This window comes from Equus caballus, chromosome 7, assembly GCF_041296265.1.
Source record: "Equus caballus isolate H_3958 breed thoroughbred chromosome 7, TB-T2T, whole genome shotgun sequence".
Lineage (NCBI taxonomy): Eukaryota > Metazoa > Chordata > Mammalia > Perissodactyla > Equidae > Equus > Equus caballus.
Window position 1 is genome coordinate 74,473,205 of NC_091690.1, and position 22,771 is coordinate 74,495,975.

At 37.1% G+C, this 22,771-nt stretch overlaps 1 protein-coding gene across 1 annotated transcript in view; it reads left to right on the top strand.

Annotated features, from left to right (window-relative positions):
• Window positions 1-22,048, top strand: part of RRM1 (ribonucleotide reductase catalytic subunit M1) — a 34,863-nt gene extending 12,815 nt beyond the window's left edge. Inside the window, exons 6-19 of the mRNA XM_001499886.7 lie at window positions 585-624; window positions 865-1,027; window positions 5,378-5,519; window positions 6,917-7,000; window positions 8,018-8,179; window positions 8,551-8,630; window positions 9,587-9,788; window positions 12,510-12,659; window positions 12,867-13,088; window positions 14,919-14,995; window positions 18,022-18,157; window positions 18,986-19,081; window positions 20,207-20,395; window positions 21,422-22,048. Of these exons, the coding sequence (XP_001499936.1) occupies window positions 585-624; window positions 865-1,027; window positions 5,378-5,519; window positions 6,917-7,000; window positions 8,018-8,179; window positions 8,551-8,630; window positions 9,587-9,788; window positions 12,510-12,659; window positions 12,867-13,088; window positions 14,919-14,995; window positions 18,022-18,157; window positions 18,986-19,081; window positions 20,207-20,395; window positions 21,422-21,610 (1,932 nt within the window). The 3' untranslated portion in view covers window positions 21,611-22,048. The remainder of the gene's footprint in view (window positions 1-584; window positions 625-864; window positions 1,028-5,377; window positions 5,520-6,916; window positions 7,001-8,017; window positions 8,180-8,550; window positions 8,631-9,586; window positions 9,789-12,509; window positions 12,660-12,866; window positions 13,089-14,918; window positions 14,996-18,021; window positions 18,158-18,985; window positions 19,082-20,206; window positions 20,396-21,421) is intronic.
• Window positions 22,049-22,771: the final 723 nt, after the last annotated feature.

The window sequence follows — 22,771 nt, forward strand, 5'->3', positions numbered from 1 at the left end:
CCATATTATTGTACTGTTTATGCAACAACTATTTATTGAATCCCTACCATGTGCCAAGTGCTTTTCTAGGTCCTTTTGTACTGATAACCTATATTATGTAGAGATTGGGAACATGAATGTTGGGTTCAAATCTTCGCTCTGTTTCTTATTAGTAAGTTATTTAATCTCTCTGTGCTTCAGTTTTCTCATTTTTCAAAATAATGATAAAATTTCAACAAGAGATTCTGTTGAGGATTAAATGAGTGTGTGTGCTGCCTAGAGCAGTGCCTAGCATGTTCTCAGCACTGTGTAAATGTTAACCATTATGACGATGGTGGTGAATACCACAACTTCTGCTATTACTGTTACGCACGTTAATAGAGAGCTGGCTTTTTCCAGAAATTTTGATGTATTCTTTTCCAAAACAAACAGCCAATTGATAATGTTCCAAACTGAAGCTAGTAAAATAAACGTGCTATTCTCTTCATTTAAAATTATATAAAAACTGAGGAGATTTAAATAGATTACTTTGTTGTGAATTATATAGCTACTGTGTCTTTAAAAACTGTGTGTTGAAAGTTTTTTGGTTGCTTTGCTTTTTCTAGACGCTGGAGCGGTCCTATTTGTTGAAGATCAATGGAAAAGGTGAGAAATGAACATGTTTGTGTGTAATATTTTCTATTCATTCTATTGAATATAGAGCTTTGAGCTATTAGCCTTGACATTTCTATTTCAACTCTAATCTTTTTAACTTTTGTTTATTGAACAATTGTCCTGCTTATTGATATCAAGTTTTTTATTGTTCCTTTTTTTGATCCAAGTGTTTGTCTCAACCTCCTTTTTCTGACATGTCTCATCATGTGCAGGGTTCTCTTTTGTTTTTAGTGGCTGAAAGACCACAACATATGTTGATGAGGGTATCTGTGGGGATTCACAGTGAAGATATTGATGCTGCTATTGAAACATACAACCTTCTTTCTGAGAAGTGGTTTACCCATGCCTCTCCCACTCTCTTCAATGCTGGTACCAACCGCCCACAACTTTCTAGGTATGTGTCATCTATAGTTGCTCTTAATGTTCTGTAAGCGTTCTGACTAGGGAAATAAACCTTGACCTGAAGAAACTAGGCAGTTCATCACATAAAAACTAATGTAGCAAACATTTAATCACTCCTGCTCTGATTAAATGAAATTTGCATTCTGGAAAGATCTCTTACTGCAGTGTAGTAAATGAAGTGGAGAGAGACAAATGCTGATAATGAAATTTTCTAAAACAGATTGTTGTTGCACAACTCTGTGAATATACTAAAAGCTGTTAATTATAGGCATTAAATGGGGAATTGTATGGTATGTGAATTATATCTCAATAAAGTGGTTTAAAAAAGTATATACTGACAACTAATTAAGAGACTTACAGTAGTCTGTAGAAGAGATTATATGGTAGTTTGGGTCAGGGAGGTGAAAGTAGAGATTGAGAAAAGTAGACAGATTCAAGAGCTGCTTAGGAGGTAAAATGGACAGAATTTGGTGATCTTTTGGAGATGGGTCAAGGATGGTTCCTGAGTTTATGGGTAGAGTATTAGGATTAATGGCGATTCTGTTTTCTGAAAAAGGCAGCACTGGAACAGAGGCTGGTAATATATATAAAAAAAAATAATAATACACCCTTAGCAAGTTGGTTTATCCCAGGAATTCAGGGATATGTTAACATCAAAAAGTATATTAATGTAATCCATTGCACTAATGTTTTATAACATTTAATACTCTTTTATAATTAAAAAACCCTAGCAGAATAGAGATAGAAAGTAACTTCCTTAGTTCGGTAAAAGATATCAACTAAAAACTTAGCTCCATCACCTCTGTTTTCAGTACTGTAGTGGAGGCCTGAGCCAGCATTGTAAGATAAGAACACAAAAGGTTGGAAATGAGGGAACAAAACTATAATGATTCACAGATAAGATTTTTATATAGGAAACTCAAGAGCGTCTACAGACAAATTACTAGAATTAGAAAGAGATTTCAGCAAAATATCGGGATATAGGTTTAATATAACTTGATAAATTGAGTTTCTGTACTTTAGCTGTTATAAAATTAAGTTTTAAAATATATCATTTATAATACTGGAAGGTACCCAGGAATAAATCTAATAAAAGTTGTGTAAGGCTTTTAAGGAGAAAATTCTAAAACATAATTGAAGGACTTTAAAAAATAAATGGAGACTGATTTTATATTCATAAATGGATTTAATATTGTAAAGATGTCAGTTTTTCCCAAGTTAATCTGTAGATTTAGTCACAATTTCAACATGCTGATTCTAGAATTTATATGGAGGAGCAAAAGACCAGGAATAAACTAGTAGGCTGCTGAAAGATATCAGGTCCGAACCCCTAGAACCTGTAAATGTTTCCTTATAAGGAAAAATGGTCTTAGGGGCTGGCCCGGTGACACAGAGGTTATAAGTGTGCACATTCCGCTTTGGCGGCCCGGGGTTCGCCAGTTCACATCTCAGGTGCGGACATGGCACCGCTTGGCAAGCCATGCTGTGGTAGTCGTCCTACGTATAAAGTAGAAGAAGATGGGCGCAGATGTTAGCTCAGGGCCAGTTTTTCTCAGCAAAAAGAGGAGGATTAGCAGCAGATGTTAGCTCAGGGCTGATCTTCCTAAAAAAAAAAAAAAAAGAAAAATGGTCTTTCCAAGTGTGATCAAGAAGAATCTTGACATAGGGAGATTATCCTGAATTATCCAGATGGGTCCTATGTCCAATCAAAAATATAAGAGAGAGGCTGAGGGAGACAGGCTACATGAGAAAGAGAAGAAGGCAGTGTGAAGATAGAGGCAGAAATTGGAGTGATGTGGCTACAAGCGAAGGAGCTACCAGAAGCTAGAAGAAGCAAGGAATATGGTCTCCCCTAGAGCTTCTGGAGGGAGCATTCTTGCTTTTGGCTCAGTGAAACTAATGTGAACTTCTGGCCTCCAGAACTGTGAGAGAATAAATTTCTGTTTTAAGTCATCAAGTTAGTGGTAGTTTGTTAGGGCAGTCACAGGAAACTAATATAAATAGCAAGACAGTTTTGAAGAAAAAGGCCTATCAGATTTCAAGACTACTATAAAACTATGGTAATCAAGACAATGTGATATAGACAAATAAGCCACTGGAGTATAAAAGAAAGCCCAGAGGGGCTGGACTGGTGGTGCAGCGGTTAAGTTTGTACGTTCCGTGTCAGTGGCCTGAGGTTTGCCGATTTGGATCCCGGGTGCGGACATGGCACTGCTTGGCAAGCCATGCTGTGGCAGGTGTCCCACATACAAAGTAGAGGAAGATGGGCACAGATGTTAGCTCAGGGCCAGTCTTCCTCAGCAAAAAGAGGAGGATTGGCAGCAGATGTTAGCTCAAGGCTAATCTTCCTCAAAAAAAAAAAAAAAAAGCCCAGAAACAGATTCAGGCTTATATGGGAACTAGATGAAAAACTGAAGTGTCGTTGCATTTCACTGGGGAAAAGGTCCTAGGGAAATTGGTTATCCTATGGGGAAAATATAATTGAATTTCCCTTCATGCCATATACAGAAATAAATTCAAGGAAAAAAAAATCTAAATGCGAAAGTAAAACTTTTTAGAAGCGCATATAGAGAAAATAGCTAAATATCTATTTTCCTCTTCAACTTTTTACTTTTTAAAGAAAAGGACAGTGAACACCCATACACCCTCCTCTGCCTAGATCACAAAATTACTAACATTTTGCCTTATATATGTTTTTAAACTTTTATCTTTAAAATTTTAAAAAAATTTTTCTTAGCTGAGTCATTTGAAAGTGAGTTGTAGACATTCATGACTGTTAATACCTCAACCTACATCTTGGTAGGGAAATATGTATGACTGCACGGTGGTGAAGGATTTCTTAAAATAGATAAAACAACATTAAGGAAAAATGAGGAAAATTGACTACATGAAAACTAAAATCTTCTATGAGCCAAAAAGGAGTGAAAAAACAAGTTTTAGACTTGGAGAAGGTGTTTGCAATGTATGTTAACTATTGAGGGATTATGAAAAAATGACATAAAACCAAATAGAAACATGGGCAAAGGATATAAACAAATAATTCGTAGAAGAGGAAACCTGATTGGCCAATAAACATGTGAGATGATGATGAACTTTGCTAGTAGTTAGGGAAATGTAAGTTTACATCATAATGAGATATTTAACACCCATCAGATTGATAAAAATTAAAAGACTGATAATACCAAGTATTGGTAAGAGGTGGAATATGGGGAACTCTCATACCTTGCTAGGTGGAATATACTTATCCATCCATTTTGGAGGATCTTTAGTAAAGTGGAACATATGCATATCTTTTGACGCAGCAGTTTCCCTCCTAAGTTTACACCCTACAGAAATCCTTAGCCATAAACACAAAGATATGTTCAAGAATTTCCACAGCAGCATTGTTAGCAAACAAATGGAAATAATCCAAATGTCCGTTGACAGGCAAATGGACAAATATGTTGGTATATTCATACAGTGGAACACCTTATAGCAGAGAAAGTAAACAAACCAGAGCTACATGTATCATTAGGAATGAATCTCTAGTACAATATTGAGGTAAAAGCAAGTTGCAGAAGTGTAAATAAATATGCAACCAGAAATTTTAAAAATGTAGAACATATATAAATGCTAAAATAAAGTAGAAATGCATGGAAATGACACGAGATTGTAATTAGGTGCTATTTATAGTGTCTAATTTCTTGAGGTCAGTGGTAAGAACAAAGTATATGTTATATTATTCTGTACATCTTTATGAATGTCTGAATATTTAATAGACAAGGTCAACAGATAGAATCCACTTGAGTGATTGAATATTCAAGATAGTGAAGGGGTCCTTGGTAGAGTAAGGTTCCTGAGGTAGGGGAGCAGGATGAGATCCAAAGCACAATTAGAGGGGGTTACAAATAACTGTAAGGGAGCTAAATTTTGGTGGACGTATCAGAGAATTGGTTGGCCATTGGATAGATATCTCTTTTTTCATAAATGTTTAATTTTTCTTGGCTTACTAATAAGTTGAAATAACTGTTATGTATTTGTAGGAATTTGCGTGATAAAATGTGATAATTGCACATTTGTAGTCTGGTGAACTAGTAAGCTAACATTTTGGACTTATCTCTAAGACTTCCTTCTAGGCTTAATATCTAGGACAGGCAGCAAGATGGTTTTAAAACTGTGATATGTTGATATGTCTTATTGTGTCATATCTAGTAAATTTTTTTTTCCTTCTAAAAACAACTAGGAATTTTGTAAACTTCAAATCTTTTATTTGCCTAACTTACTGTCTTTGGATTATATAGTCATTTTTGTGACCTTGCTTTGCCTTATTTCCTTGCTGAGTTTTCACTTTTTTACCCCATAGCTGTTTCCTTCTGAGTATGAAAGATGATAGTATTGAAGGCATTTATGACACTCTAAAGCAGTGTGCATTGATTTCCAAGTCTGCTGGAGGAATTGGTGTTGCTGTGAGTTGTATTCGAGCTACTGGCAGCTACATTGCTGGGGTAAGCTTCTGTTATATGACTAAAAATGTGTAGGTGAGAAGAATTCAAGTCCATATGCAACCGGGCTTATCGTTGAGAGGGTGTATGCTGGGGCTTGGGAGACCTGGGTCTTTTAATATCCAGCTGGCTGTGTGACTTGGAGTGAGTCATTTCACTACGGACTTCATTTTCGTCTGTCGTCCTAGATGTTGATTAGATGATGTTTAGGATCCTTTTTAGCTCAGATTTTGGAATTCTGATTTAGCAATAATAATAGCAGCCATCATTTGTTGATTGCTTACTGTGTGCTAAATCTGTTATAAAAGTTTTACATGGAATTACTTGTTTAATCCTTACTACAACCTTATGAGATAGATGTAATTACAGACACATGGTAGGAACTTTACTCTTTACAGTGACTTTGTGAGTATAGGCACTGTTGTCTTCATTTTGCAAGTGAGGAAACTGAGGCTTAGGAAGTTAAATTACTTCCAGAGATCAGTCGCTTAATATGTGCTAGAGCCAGGATTCAAGCTTTAAACATTGGTACTTTATGATGTAAATTCCAGCCCTGCTAGTTCAGTATTCATTGGGAGTCCAGATAATGATTTTGGGTAAGAGCTGGATTTAAGTCGTACCTCCACTATTTGCGGGTAGTGTGGCCTAGTGCAAATTATTTTACATCTCTGAGTTTGTTGCCTCATCTATGATGTAAAGAAAATATCTAGCCCTATAGAATAAAGGTAGAGAGTCCAGAAGGAAACTATATGATTATATGATGTTTTGGAGTTGCTGTGATATATACAGCCCTTTCACACAATAGTAGGGTGAGCCATTACTCACTTATCTTTATAGACTGTTCAAAGGCTTGTCTTGACATTAGAAGGAGTATTTTTAAAATTTGATAAGGTATCTTCTAGTCTTAGGAGTCTGTGTTTTCTTATCTTCATTCTAGAATCCATTTATTGCTGAGAATCTCCATTTACTTTATTTATCATCTTGATCTATCCATTGCATATAATTCTTATTGGAAGTTGCCTTGAATTCTTTTAGGAAAAAGACATTGTAGTAGTGTTTTTACTCTACCCAAAGTACATCTTTATATAATGACTTTTAGAGGGTGTGGAGTTTAAATTTAGCTATCCTGATTTTGGATTCTTTTGACTTGTAATTGTTATATCTCATTGTAAATTAGAGATTCCATGAAATAACTTTGTACATAATTTGTAATTTACTCAAGAACATTTTGTTTGTTTTATGTTGAGTATTATGTTTTCAAAGCAGAGGTAGAGATGGAGAGCAGATGAAACTTCTATACACTGGGAGAGAGTAATTTGTTCACTGTTGAGCCATTTTTTTTTTCTTGCTAAGCTCACTCTTTCTCCTCCAGAGGCCTTTACTCTCAGTCTCTCTTACAGACTAATGGCAATTCCAATGGCCTTGTACCGATGCTGAGAGTATATAACAACACAGCTCGATATGTGGATCAAGGTGGAAACAAGGTATGCTCTGTTACTTGAAAGCACTGGAAATCAGAACTAAAAATCTTTTAGCCATGTGTGCTTATAATTAGATGGTTCATTGGGCATGTTTCTAACAATGTTGCTTTTTTTCACTTTTAAAATCAATTTAATGAGTGTATTTACTTAAAGTGCACACACTTGAAGTCTATAGTTTGATGGGTTTTGCCAGGTGTATACACTTATGTAATCACCACACCAGTCCAGACAGAACATTTCCATTACCCCAAAGTGTTTCCTCATGCACCTTTGTATTAATCACTCCCGCCCATACATACTTTACCCCTGGCTCCAGGCAGCCAATGATCTAGTCAACTTTTTTACATGACAGTTTATTTGCAAAGAATTTCTAAATTTGTGACTCATATTAATACCTAACCTTGAAAAGGCGTTGTAATATGTCTTCTAGGGTTTTCTTTAAAAAAATAGAACTCTGCCCATTTTATAGAGGGAAAAGTAAAGTTGGGAGGATTGGGTCATTTATCCAGTGTTATCAGCAGGATAGTTTGCAACTTGGGCCTGTCTCTTATGGATATGTAGGCACACTAATCAGCTCTTAGTTTATGGATTTCTCTCTGATGTACTTTAAAAAAAAAACCAAGGTCACTTGATAAGACATATCACCTTTCTGACCTTTAATAAGAGCACAACTTATTATTATCAAAGTGATTTTCTTTGGGTTTTACATACATGTCATGCAAGTGAGCTGGGTGACAACTGAAGAGGAAGCTCCATTTCTAGTTCACTGTGTCACTTTGGACAAGTTATTTAACCTTTCTTGTCCCACATTTTCTTTATGTCAAATGCTCTTTTTTGCTCTTAGAATTGTAAGTAAAATATTACTACTTTATATTTTTATAGCACTTTCGTTTGTATTATCTCATTTAATCCATCAATGGTAGTAAAATTCAAGGAGCTATTATGAAAGTGCTTTGGAAAATATGAAGTTTCTTTCTTTCATTCCGATTCTGAAAAGAATGATGATTTATTTACTGTTAGCGACCTGGGGCATTTGCTATTTACCTGGAGCCTTGGCATTTAGACATCTTTGAGTTCCTCGATTTAAAGAAGAACACAGGAAAGGAAGAGCAGCGTGCCAGGGACCTTTTCTTTGCCCTTTGGATTCCGGATCTCTTCATGAAACGAGTGGAATCTAATCAGGTGAGAGAGAGGTACCTGTTAGTAATAATGACTCGATTCATGTAAACTTTATCATCAGTCATCTTAAATCATGCTTAGGAAGAGTTCACCTATATGTTATGCTATGGAAGACATTCCGAGCAAGTTAAGAGATGCCATGCTGCCTTTTTGGATATTTATTCTCTAAGGTAGATGCTATCTGACCTAAATGCTTAAAAGGTTATGCACAAACAAATAGAACTAGATGTTTGTGCCTGAGCCTAAAATGGTTATTTCTACAGCAAATTTCTGAGACAGTCTGGAATCCACCCTATCCCTTGCAGTGTTCCTAATGGACTGTGTGGTTGGTTATTTGAAGTTTCTTATGGTTTGTACGGTTCTTCCCTTCGTAGGACTGGTCTTTGATGTGTCCAAATGAGTGTCCTGGTCTGGATGAGGTTTGGGGAGAGGAGTTTGAGAAGCTATATGAAAGGTATGGGAAAAATATGGAAGTAATAATGTTTTAACCATGTGTTTCTCTTATTTGGGGAAATCCAAATTTTATAACTATTTCAGTCATTAGCCAGTTTCTAGGAATCTTCAGAAGCATCTAGAAGAGAATATGATTAATAATTTTATTTTGGTCAGGTTTTCTTCCTTAATCTTCACCAAAATTTTGGTTTTAATTTTTTTCTTTCTTAAAACTTTGGGACATGTAAATAGGTGCTTGGGTTTTTTAACTGATCCTTTTAAAAATTAAGGCAAAAAGTTAGCAGGGTTATTTTTTTGCTTTGTCACATAATCGTTTGATAAAATAAGTTATGCTTTATATTGCATGGAGGAATTGAGCAATTGGGACACACATGTTAATACTTCATTAAATAATAGCACAGTGGTGGTCCGGTGGCATAGTGGTTAGGTTCGTGCGCTCCATTTCGGCAGCCTGGGGATTGCAGGTTTGGATCCCACATGTGGACCTACACACTGCTTATCAAGCCATGCTGTGGCAGGCATCCCACATGCAAAAAAGAGGAAGATTGGCACAGATGTTAGCTCAGCGACAATCTTCCTTCAGCAAAAAGAGGAGGATTGGCAACAGATGTTAGCTCAGGGCCAAGCTTCCTCACCAAAAAAAAAATAATAATAATAGTACAATAGTACTTTTAGCACAATAGCACAATTTGACTACTTTAAGTTTTGCTCCTTTTTACTATGGAAGGTGTTGTTGATTTAGTGGGATTGGGGTATGTTTGGAGGGGTCTAAAACTGCCTGATTTTTGTCTGTGGCTTTAGCTAGAGTAAAATAAATATCATATTCCTTATTTTTTTCTCTTACCAAAACTAAAAAAATTTAAGAGTTTTTATAATTTTACATTTTAGTGTCTTATAGTTGTCTGCAATAAAGATTTTCTTAGGGAATATTGAAATAATATTAGCTTTGCCTTTCAGTTATGAGAAACAGGGTCGTGTCCGCAAAGTTGTAAAGGCTCAGCAGCTGTGGTATGCCATCATTGAGTCCCAGACAGAGACAGGTACCCCGTACATGCTCTACAAAGATTCCTGTAATCGGAAGAGTAACCAGCAGAACCTGGGAACGATCAAATGCAGCAATCTATGCACAGAAATAGTAGAATATACCAGCAAAGATGAGGTAAGTAGAAAAACTTCTGCCTAGAGTACTGAGAGAAGAATCTTAAGAAGTTATTGTTTGTGAATCCCTCACTTGATTTCACTTGAGGTGGGTGAAGGGAGTTTTCATAGCTGCTTGTAAGCAGAAGGGCACTAAAATAGAGATTACCAAGGAAGGAAGAGATGTGATCTATGCCTTTAAATATCTTTTAGTCTTAACCATGTAGAAAAAGACTGTCAACTTTTTCTTACACACACATTGTTGTAATAATCTTTACTTGAGAAAAATAGCAATATGCAGTTACGGTGGTTTAGGACAAACATTAAAATGAGTTAGGATGCTGATTCAGTTTAAAGTATGTAAGCACATAGGGAGTCCTTTCAGTGAATAGTGAGGCAAAATTCTAATGTCAGATCTTTAAAGCAGTTTACAGAAGAGGCAAGGCTAGAAATGGGACATAGATTTGTTTTTTTAAAAAAAAAGTTTATCGAAAAGCTTTCCATTTGGGAAGAACAGCCAGTATGACAGATCAGAGATAGGGGATAGGTTTTGTGCAATGAAAGTCAGGTAAGTTTGTTTTGATGGAGCCAGTACATTAAAGTTTTATATGTGGAGAGATGGCTATGTCTGGGGGAAGGGAGATAGTAGGTGAAAGTTGTCATGTCACAGAGGTAGGAAGCCTTTGTAGGTTTCTGAAAGGAAAATAGCATCAAAATGCTAGGATGAGAAGGATAGTTCTTGCTTCTGGTTATAAAGTGGCTTGGTATGAGAAGAAGTTGAAGATTAGCTCAAGGAGATTGTTGCAGTAGATGGATGACAGGCTGCTTAGATACTGGATGTAAACTATGAAAATGAAGAGGAAGGAACAGATCCCAAATTCTAGGACCTAAAAAAACGTGACAAATGAAAAGTCGGGAAGAAAATGGTACGTGAGTTAAATGTACTGCTCAGGTTGCAGTTTAATTCAGCAAAATTGTGTTGAGCTCCAGCTATGTATAAGACACCGTACTAAGTGCTCTGGGGATATAAATGAATATGGCTCAGCCCCTGCCCTCTGGAAGCTTATTATTTAGTTGGAGGAAATTGACATATACTCAAGTAAGTATTTATAGATTATATTATACAGTCTAGAGTGACCCTTTTCAAAACAAAAATCAGATCATATCATTCCTCTGCACAACACTCCTCTTTGCTTTTCCAACCCAGAGTTTGTTCTTTCCTTTTTTTAATTGAAATATAATTCACATACCATAAAATTCACCCTTCTAAAGTGTACAGTTCAATGTTTTTTAGTATATCCATAGTATACTATAACAATCACCAGTATCTAAATCTAGAACATTATCACCCCAGAAGGAAACTTTGTACCTGTTGGCAGCTACTCCCTGTTCCTCTCTTCACCCAGTCCCTGGCAACCACTAATTTATTTTCTGTCTCTGGATTTACCTTTGTGGGCATTCCATAAAAATGGAATCATATAATATTTGGCCTTTTGTGTCAGGCTTCTTCCACTTAGCATCTTTTCAAGGCTTACCCATGTTGTAGCATGTGTCAATACTTCATTTCCACCCAAAATTCTTACAATGCCCAGGTCCTACACACCTGGATATCCCCACCTCATCTGCTGTTACTTTCCCCCTTGCTCACTGTACTCCAGCCCTACTAATTTCTTTGCTGTTCCTCAAACATATCAGGCATGCTCTTGCCTCAGAATTTTTACTGTTTACTTTGAATGTTAAAATGCTCTTCCTCCCAGATAGCCACCTCGCTGGCTTTCTAACCTCTTTACTTCTTTGTTCATATGTCACGTTCTGAGTGAGGTCTTCCTTGACAACTGTTTAAAAATGGCACTCCTTCCATCCTTATACCCAGGACTTTCTATCTTCTTTTCCTGCCTTGTTTTACTCCCTAGGATCTATCAGACTTATGTGATCTGAGCCATGTTTTAAAAATGGGTACTTTGGCAATGTGTAGAATTGAGTAGGTATGAAGGGCATGAGGGAGTCTAGGTGAAAAGAGTTGAGAGTTTGGATTGGGATGGTCATAATCAAAATGGAAAAGAAGGTGATTCATTCAACAGTAAGCATTTACTATATGCCAGATGTGGGGCTAGTACTAAAAACATAAGAATAAATAAAAGATGATCCCTACCTGAAAAAGCTCACCAACTAGTGTGGTATATATAGTGAGAGAATCACCTGAAGAACTTTTTCAAAATTCATACATGTGGATCTTCTGATAAGGGCTTCTCAGAATCTCAGTGAGGGTGAGGTAGTCTTCTGTAATTTGGAAGAGCTTTCTGCAGTGATGGAAATGTTCTCTGTCTGGTGGCTGTTGAGTACTTGAAATATGACTAGTGCAACTGAGAAACTGAATTTTAAATTTTATTTGATTTTAATTAAATAGCTACGTGTGGCTAGTGGCTACTATATTGGACAGTGCACATTTACTGACTGATATAGATATATATAAAAAATTATAGCACAATGTGATATGTCTGCTGATAGAGCCATATGCTGTGGAACACAGGGTTCTCTCCATCTTACCTGTTTCACTGGTGCATGTTACAATTCACATATGTGAATAGATACTGGGATTTGGAAGTGAACTGGTGAGTGATGAAGAGGGAAAAGCCAAAGATAAAATTTAAAATTTTGATGTCAGAGAGTATTGGAGGCTTACATGGTGGTATGGGGGAAGAAATAAGAATTGTGATTCTTGACCTTTTTCTTTGCATTCCAGGTTGCAGTCTGTAACTTGGCTTCCCTGGCCTTGAATATGTTTGTCACATCAGAACACACATATGACTTTCAGAAGTTGGCTGAAGTCACCAAAGTCATTGTCCGAAACTTGAATAAAATTATTGATATTAACTACTACCCTATCCCAGAGGTATGAATAGATTTCTCTGCTTATTGGTAATTTATTGAAATCTAAGGTGGAGGGAGTTTATCATGATCTGCCAGTCATTATTTAAATGGTTATCATTGGAATGGTGTGAGAAAACTGAGATAGAGAGTGTGCGTCATTTGGCAAAGAATGTTGCTTTTTCTATTCAGTAATGTTGTCTTTTTCTTCTCTAAATCTGTTGGCACAAAGGCATGCTTATCAAATAAACGCCATCGCCCCATTGGGATTGGGGTACAAGGTCTGGCAGATGCTTTTATTCTGATGAGGTATCCTTTTGAGAGTCCAGAGGCCCAGTTACTGAATAAGCAAATCTTTGAAACCATTTATTATGGAGCCTTGGAAGCCAGCTGTGACCTGTCCAGGGAGGATGGCCCATATGAAACCTATGAGGGCTCTCCAGTCAGCAAAGGAGTAAGTATATACGTGAAATTTCTTTTTGCCTGTGAGTTCCTATAGCAGGCTAAATGGTAACCCTCAAAATGTATATTCACATTCTAGTCCCTGGAACCTGTGATTGTTACCGTATTTGATTTAAAAAGGGCCTATGCAGATATAATTAAAGATTTTGAGATGAGGAGATTATCCTGGATTATCCAGGTTAGCCCTAAATCTGATGACAGTTCTCCTTACAAGAGGTATAGGCAAGAAGAGGAGGCAACATGAGCATGGAGGCGGAGGTTAGTAATGCAGCCACAACCTGGGAATGCTGGTAGCCACTAGAAGCTTGAAGAGGCAAAGAACACAGTCTCCTCTAGAGCTTCTGGAGGGAGCATGCCCTTCTGAACATGTTGGGCTTCTAGCCGCTAGAATAAATTTTTTGAGAGAGTGAATTTTTGTTATTTTAAGCCACCAAGTTTGTGGTAATTTGGTACACCAGCCATAGGAAACTAATATGGTACTTTTGTCCCCTAGAAAAAAGGATGCCCTATTTTAATCTCTTACTTAGAACTAGTAATTGCTAAAATGAGTTAAGAAAATGCTAACTGTATTAGTTTTCTGTTGCTAAATTTAGTGGATTAAAACAGTATGCATTCGTTTCTCCATTTCCATGGGTCAGGAGTCCAGGCTCAGCTTAGCTGGGTCATCTTCTCAGGGTCTCACAAGGCTGTAGTCAAGGTGTTGGTAGAGGCTGTGGTCTCATCTGAGGTTCAGGATCCTCCAGGCTCACCTGGTTGTTGGCAGAATTCATTTCCTTGCAGCTCTAGAACTCATGGCATCTTCTTCAAAGCCAGTAAAAGGGAGGGTTCCTCATTTCAAGAAGAGCCCAGTCCAGTCACTTGACGATTTTCATTTAATAAGTCATGCCCCACCCAGGATAATCTCCCTTTTGTTTAACTCAAAATTGATTTGCAACCTTAATTACATCTGCAGAAACTCTTCACCTTTGACATAATTATGTGAATGGCATCCATCATATTTCCAGAGTCTTTACACACTCAAGAGGAGAAGGTTATATGTGGCCTATGCACCAGGGGGTGAGAATCTGGGAGCTGTCTCAGAATTCTGCCTTCTACACTGCCTTTACTATCAGTAGTATGATTCTCTTCAGTGTAAAATAAGATGTTATTTTTAGTTCCGACATTCCTTCTGATATTTAGGAAATCTAACTTGCGATTGTTTGAAAATAGGTGTTTAGGGGCTAGCCTGGTGGCACAGTGGTTAAGTTCGCACGTTCCGCTTTGGTGCCCTGGGGTTCGCTGGTTTGGGTCCTGGGTGCGGACCTACGCACTGCTTGTCAAGCCATGCTGTGGCAGGCGTCCCACATATAAAGTAGAGGAAGATGGGCACAGATGTTAGCTCAGGACCAATCTTCCTCAAAAAAAGAAAATAGGTGTTTATTAGTTAAGTACATAGATCAAGGGGCAAATCAAGGCAATCAAGAAAGGTGAGGGTAGAGTAATGCTTTTACTGTACAAAAAGAGAATGCATCTCAGCAACGCACTTCATAAATCTTAGGATTTCCTGGTTTGTAGATTTGATATGAGTCCTCTGAGAGGGCTCAGCAGGGACATGGGGAGGAGATAAGCCTTAACCAGTTTTCTTAGGCTGCTTCTAATCAGTGTAACTACATGGAAATTTATCCAGGAGAATCTCTGGACCTTGTATTCCTTACACAGCTCTACTAGAAAACAGCATTTGTTGGGATGTGGGGGCCATGGCAGTTAGTCATTTGTTTGGTTTTTGTCAGTTTTAGATTGTCATAAAGTGATTTATCATAAATTTGGGTTGTTTATTCCTTAGATCCTTCAGTATGATATGTGGAATGTTACTCCCACAGACTTATGGGACTGGAAACTTCTAAAGGAGAAGATTGCAAAGTAAGTAAAGATATAAAGTAGCTTTGAAGTGAGGAGGGTTCAGGTTTTTATTCTGGCTCTTCAGAAGTTACATGTTGTTTTAACTTCTGAAACTCATTTTTCTCTTTTAAATGCGGCTAAAGTGACCTATCTGCAGAACTATTTTTGTAGAGCTACTTCCTAAAATAATATCTGTATAGTAACCTGCAAATTGCTTGGCACAGTGAAAGCATATTAATACGTAGGTGTTATTATTACTGGTTGATCTTGTTTTGGGGGCTCAACTGCCTAGATTAGGTAGTTCTTTTTCTCATTAAACCTTCATATTTCCAAGTGTGCATGCTTTTTTCTTTTAGTGAGGAACATTGGCCCTGAGCTAACATCTGTTGCTAGTCTTCCTCTTTTTGCTTGAGGAAGATTGTTGCTGAGTTAGCATCTGTGCCGATCTTCCTCCATTTTATATGTGGGACGCCACCACAGTGTGGCTTGATGAGCGGTATCCAAACCCATGAACCCTGGGCCACTGAAGTGGAGCATGAGAACTTAACCATATAACACTGGGTCGGCCCCGTGTGCATGCTTTTTAAATGTTTTTCACTTTTATTTGTTGCTTAACCACATTGGACACATAAATGGCTTTCATTGAATTGATTGTCATAGGAATAAGTTAGAGATTTTGCAAGAGTTTTTTGGAGGGTAATGTGTTAAACTGTGTCAAAGAAAAAATGTAAAACTTGAGTCTTTCCTGGCCTTTCAAATTAATGAATATAAGAGATTTGAGGGCAGGCAGAATGTTTTCCTGAGTGAATAATGAAACAAGTTGTTTTCGATTTCTATCAGGATGAGTCTGTTATCTCTGGGTTAATGCATATGCAAAGTGTTAAATGTTTGCAGAAGGAAGCAATAGCTTTAAAATGTTCTTTAAAAAATATGTATTTGCCTGAAAATTGTTTTATTACTCAAATAATACATGTTAGAAAATTTAGAAACATACATGTGGGAAGGGAGTAAAATGAATATTATCCCACTACCACTTCCCCCAAGAAACCTATTTGCATCTTTTTGTCTGTCATCCTTCAGACTTTCTTCTGAGTGTGTGTGCATGTGCGTATTTACATGCAAATTAAACTTTTCCAAAAATAGACCTCTACTCTATTTTATTTTTTATTTTGCTTTTCCTCAAAATACTGTAGTTTCAATATTTTTATATACAACTTTTAAAAAACTCAAAATTAATACATAAATGTATATTCATTGTTCATAAAGTTCAAATAGAGAAATAAAATAGAAAGTAAAAGCCCTTCTTCATACCTTTTTTGCCAACCACTTGTCCCACAAAACAAATGAAAAACCAACTTACTCATTTTCTAAGAGATAATCATTGTTAATGGTTCATATTTTTCTAGACCTTTTTCAGTACATTTCTTTTTTTTTTTTTTTTTTTAAAGATTTTATTTTTTCCTTTTTCTCCCCAAAGCCCCCCGGTACATAGTTGTGTATTCTTCGTTGTGGGTTCTTCTAGTTGTAGCATGTGGGACGCTGCCTCAGCGTGGTCTGATGAGCAGTGCCATGTCCGCGCCCAGGATTCGAACTAACGAAACACTGGGCCGTCTGCAGCGGAGCGCGCGAACTTAACCACTCGGCCACGGGGCCAGCCCAGTACATTTCTAAATATACACATAGGGTTTTGTTATATAAATGTGATCAAACTTGACATATTGTGGGACTTTACTTAGTGATATATTTTGGAAATCTTGGTGATATATTTTGGAAATCTTTTTCTTTCAGTATTTACCTAATGTTTTTAATGATTACAGATAATTCCAGTTTGGATATATCATATATGTATGATGTTTCAAAACATTTCCCTGTCTGTGGACAGGAAAGCACTGTCCACTTTACTGAGGAAGTAAAGACATGGAGATAGTTGGTGGTTTTCTTGATGCTTCACAATTAGAAAGTGACAGAGTGAGATTAGAATCCAGTTTGGAGGCCGGCCCTGTGCCTGAGTGGTTAAGTTTGCATGCTCCACTTCGGCAGCCTGAGGTTCGCCAGTTTGGATCCTGGATGCGGCCCTATGGACTGGTCATCAAACCATGCCGTGGTGGCATCCCACATAGAAGAACTAAAATTACCTACAACTAGGATATACAGCTATGTACTGGGGCTTTGGGGAGAAAAGAAAAAGAACCCAGTTGTACAGACTCCATTAGGATATGAGGCTGTATACTAAGCACTGTATGAATCCAGAGGTCTGGAATGTAGGAAGGACAAGCTGTTTATGTTGGAGAAACTTAAGACTAAGGTAAGACATGTAACACAAAAAGTATACATAATGGTACGGGTCATATAAAATGTTTGCAGAGCTGAGATTTGAAGGACGAGCTTAAGACAGTTTGAAGACTTCTCCATGTTCGGATAGTATATTCTTGCTTAAGCACTGAATAGAGTCAAAAGATGTTAACATTCTTCTAGGAACTTATAATTGAAGAGGTAATAGAGAAAGTCGTGAATATGCTTTGAGCATAATTTTCCCTGTTCATTATCCTATTTAGGATAATGGAGAATTGTGGTGATAGGTGTCTGATTCTGACCACTTTCACATCATTATGATTTTTGAAAGGCTCTAGCACAGTGGTCACATAGGCCCTTAGGAAAAAGTGAGGATTGAACGAGTGTACCCTGGTACAGGTGAGGACTCTGCAACAGCCATTTGAGCGTTTCCTTGGGCAAGACAGTGTATCAAGTGCACTGATTCCTGAGTGCCACTGGGCAAGTGGCATAAATCATGGCATGGTAAGGATTGTCAGCAGTAAAGACTGTGCTAATCCTGTTTAGGAGTCAGGCACTTAGGAGAGGGGCGAGCTATACCACTCGTACTGTGGCCTTACATCCCTGTAGGAGTTAAATTCAAAAGTCATCACTTGAATCTAATGCATGTATGATGTTACTCACAGAAGCTGCATTTACTACAGTGACTTAAATTAGTTGCCTTCTTGGCAGATTGTAGCCTTAGGAGCAGCACCTAATAATCTCCTTTTCTTTAGGTATGGTGTAAGAAACAGTTTACTTATTGCCCCGATGCCTACTGCTTCAACTGCTCAGATTCTGGGAAATAATGAGTCCATTGAACCTTATACCAGCAACATCTACACTCGCAGAGTCTTGTCAGGAGAATTTCAGGTGAGAAGATCACAACTAGACCTACAGGGAAATCTTTCAAAAGTCTGATATTAGGAGTAATGCTTACTCATATTTAGTATGCCCCTTTATCTTAGTATGGGGGCAAAGCTTTGATAAAGTGAATCGTCTTCATCTCTAATATTGTTCTATGTTATTTCAGCTTATAATAGACGTTTAATAAATATATGCTGAAAAATTGAAGGATTGAGGGTTAAGTATGAAAATAACTTGTTGGTATTCGAGTTTACGTGTTGTTTAACTATTCTGTAATCATGATGGTGTATGCTGTAACCTCAGATGCTTAAGTTGGTGATACTCAAGATGCATATAGAAGTATCATTTTAGAAAGTGATTATAAATTAGAATTTCTGGTGGGTGGGACCACTGTTTTTTTAAGGTTCCCAGGTAGTTCTAATGCACAGCTGGGGTTGAGAGCCACTAATTTAAAATATTTTATTTGTGAATTTGCAGATATCCTGAAATAAATTTCTGTAAGGTTTGGGTGGGTACATTTCTGATTTTTCTTCTTAAGTATTTATTGTATCCTTACTTAGAAAAAAAAAGAACCAATCCATGGATTTACCCAGCTTAGGCAATGTTCATTCTTTTCACTTTTGCAAATACCATATATTCTGTTTCTTGAATAACAAATATCAAGATTTTAAAGGAATATAGCTTTTCTGTTTTATAAAAAATAGAATTTACCAGCAATCTAATGTTAAATAATTCTTCAATCATGTAATTTACTTTAAGCTCCAGTCCTGTGATCCTGTTGAGACTTTGTTATTGTTATTTATTCCTTTACATCTTTTTTGCTTTTCCATTCAGATTGTAAATCCTCACTTACTGAAAGATCTTACTGAGCGGGGCTTGTGGAATGAAGAGATGAAAAATCAGATTATTGCATGCAATGGCTCTATCCAGGTACAGTGTGAAAAAAAAAAGTGTGCTCTTTAGGAGCTAAGTTGAACATTGGTGGCTTCTCACTTATCCCAGGCAGTGGAGAGAAAGAATGGCTATTCACTGTGATCATATAGGCTTATGTAGCTCTGTTCACCTCTGCATTGTTGTGCTAGGATTATATACATCTTTACATAGCTACATAGCTATATACCCTCTTGTTTGTGCAATAATATAAAGCAGTGGTTTCCAACTTCTCTGCACATTAGAATCAAGTGGGGAATTTTTAAAATCCTGAAGCTTAGGTCGCACTCCATACCAATTAAATAAGAATGTCTAGGAATGGGAGCCGGGCATCGGTATTTTTTAGACTCCCTAGGTAATTCCAAAGTGCATTAAAGTTTGGGGACCTCTGATATAAGGTCTGAATTAGAGATTCAAACTTAATTAAAAAGTGTGATGGAGATTGAGGACTGATAGTCCAAAAGACAGAGCCACAAATAGTGTTTAACAGTAAAATATTTGCAACTGAGAATCAAGAAGCATTTAATTGTAGATAGAAGCCTCTGGCTAAACATTGGTTTGCTTGGCAACACAGATAAAGATTCCTAACATTTCTATATTTGCTGATAGAAACCATAGCGTTAGCCAGCCTAGATGATGCAGGTTAAACCTGGACCTAAGAAAACCTTATTTCTGTTAAGTCCAAATGTAGTTTTCAGAGTCTTAACTTATTTAAAAAGTTTTGTCTCATTGATTCCTTGCATCATATCCCTGTGAGTTATGGCCTTGATTATTTGTGTTTTCTGCAAAACACAAGGGTCATTTATTGTTTAGCTCTGACTTTTCCTTCCTTTATTAAGTGCCTCTAGAAGAATGAATGTTTTGGCCATGCCCTAGTTAAAGATGGGTCTTCAATCACTACCACCAGGCTGATATTTTGTTTGTTAGATGTGGTTTTGTTGGGCTTTCTAAGCAAGAGGTGAGCAGTCTTGGGAAACTTGATAAGGATCATATTGTATTGTACTGAATGATAGGGCCAGACCTGGCGGGAAGTAGAACCAGGGCCAGACTCTTGAGTCATTAGTCTGTTAGTCATACTGCTTTCTTCAACCAGAGTACAATAAACATTTGGCTTACCTTTTTCAGAGCATACAAGAAATTCCTGATGACCTGAAGCAACTTTATAAGACTGTGTGGGAAATTTCTCAGAAAACCATTCTCAAGATGGCAGCCGAGAGAGGCGCTTTTATTGATCAAAGCCAGTCTTTGAACATCCACATTGCTGAGCCTAACTATGGCAAACTCACTAGCATGCACTTCTACGGCTGGAAGCAGGTTGGTGGAGGAAGTCGAGAAGGACTTATTGCCAACTTGGGGTATTTGGGAATTGGAACAGAGTTATATCTACTAGCTACCTATTAAATATTGCCACCCGGAAGTTCTTCTTTCACTTCAAATCTAATATGTTAAGACCAGCCCATGGTTTATATACCAGATCAAGCTCTCACTTCAGATTTTCTCGCTTTTAGGATTATTTCATTCCTAGGTTTGAAACCTTGGAGTTACCTGTGATCCTCCCTTTACTCTCCGTGCGGTTATTCGCCAAGTTGTGTTGGTTGTCCTTTGTATTATGTCTTGAGTATCTTCCTTCCTATTTCACTGCCATCATTCTTAACTTCTTAACTGATCTCTTCTTCTGATATCTCTGGGCTCCAGGACATCTTGTGCACTGCTACCATTCCTAAAATAAAACTTTACATATGTCAACCCACTATTCAAAAACACCCATTGTTTCCCCACTTTATCTATCTAAAGTATAAGAGCCAATTACTTAGGTAGTCACTGCCAACTGTAAAGTCCATTTCTTCTGGATTGTCTTCATATTCCCTGGCAATATGCTGGGTGTTTATATAAAATTAAAAATTAATTTTTTTAATCTAACAAACATTTATTGAACATATACTGTGTGCCAGGACTAGGGATACTGAATAGAAGATGATGATCCTTATCCTTGAAGTAGTCATGATCTATTCTTATACAGAGATATCTTCTAGCCCTTAATCTAAGGCAGACATGTTGTCTTAGGCAAACTTGGAAGTCATACACATAAAAACAAGAAAAAGACTAAAGAACAAAAATATATGCCATTTCCAAAGAGAGAAGCTCGTTTTAGGGGTGCAAAGAACAGAGTATACTATCTGACTCTTTTTCTCTCTTTAAGCATTTTTGAGAGGGCTTCCTCAAAGAAATAGAATTCCAAGTTTAGAAAACAATTTGCATTTATGTAAATGTATTTTAAACATTGGTCTTGAATGTCTAGTGTTCTCACAGTTTCTCCTAATGTGTTTGTTTTCCTCGTAGGGTTTGAAGACTGGGATGTATTATTTAAGGACAAGACCAGCCGCTAATCCGATTCAGTTCACTCTAAATAAAGAGAAGCTGAAAGATAAGGAAAAGGCATCAAAAGAGGAAGAAGAGAAGGAGAGGAACACAGCAGCCATGGTGTGCTCTTTGGAGAATAGAGATGAGTGTCTGATGTGTGGATCCTGAGGAAAGCCTTAGAGAGACCAGCACTTCTTCAATAGCCAAACTACTTCTTGAGCATAGATAGGCATAATAGGATTGCTTAAAGTGGTAAGGCTTTGCTGGACCTTATTGCAGCAGAAGGATCAATCGACTTAAAGTACTGTTTCTATATAGTGTGAAAGTAATGATTTTAAAAACTTGATATATTGGGAATCAAAGTAGAAGTTTTAGGAAAGCAAAAGAAGTCATCTTGCAAATAGGCAGTGATTAAATAAGGTTTCCTTGCCCACCTGGTACCCCTTTTCTGGTGAGCTCAGTTTTGGTGAGGAGACTTAGTTTTGCTACCTGTCTGGTGGATCCGTTAGAAGCAAAACTGAGTCATAACCCGTGAGAAGTGCTGACAGGACGTTTATCTGGATAAGGTCCTACGGGTCATTCTGAAATAAAGATAAATATTTCTAAGTGATTGTGTGAGACTAATTTTGTCATTTATTTTCATACAAAGGTCAAATTTGAAAAAACGTTTCCTGTTCTTTGAGAATTCAGGGAGGAAATTTTAAGATAGTATATACACTTAGATGCTATATAGAATTCTGATTTTAATATATGCTTTTTTCCTCTTTTTTTTATTGTGATAGAATATATATCACATAAGTGTTACCATTTTACCCATTTTAAAGCATACAGTTTGTGGCATTAAGTACATATACAGTGTACAACCATTACCAGTAATCTACAGGCGTACCTCGGAGATGCTGCAGGTTTGGTTCCAGACCACTGCAATAAAGCGAGTCACAAATTTTTTGGCTTCCCAGAGCATATAAAAGTTATGCTTACACTATACTATAGTCTCTTAAGTGTATAATAGCATTATGTCTAAAAATACAATGTACAAAGTTTAACTGAAAAATACTTTCTTGCTAAAAAATGCTAACCATCATCTGGGCCTTTAGTGAGTCATAGTATTTTTGCTGCTGGAGAGTCTTGCCTTGATGTTGATGGCTGCTGACCGATCAGGGTGGTGGTTGCTGAAGGTCGGGGCGGCTGTGGCAATTTCTTAAGGCAGCAGTGAAATTTGCTGCATCTTCCTTTCACAGATGATTTCTCTGTAGCACGGGATGCTGTATGATAGCGTTTTTCCCACAGTAGAACTTTTTTTTTTTTTAAAGATTTTATTTTTTTTCC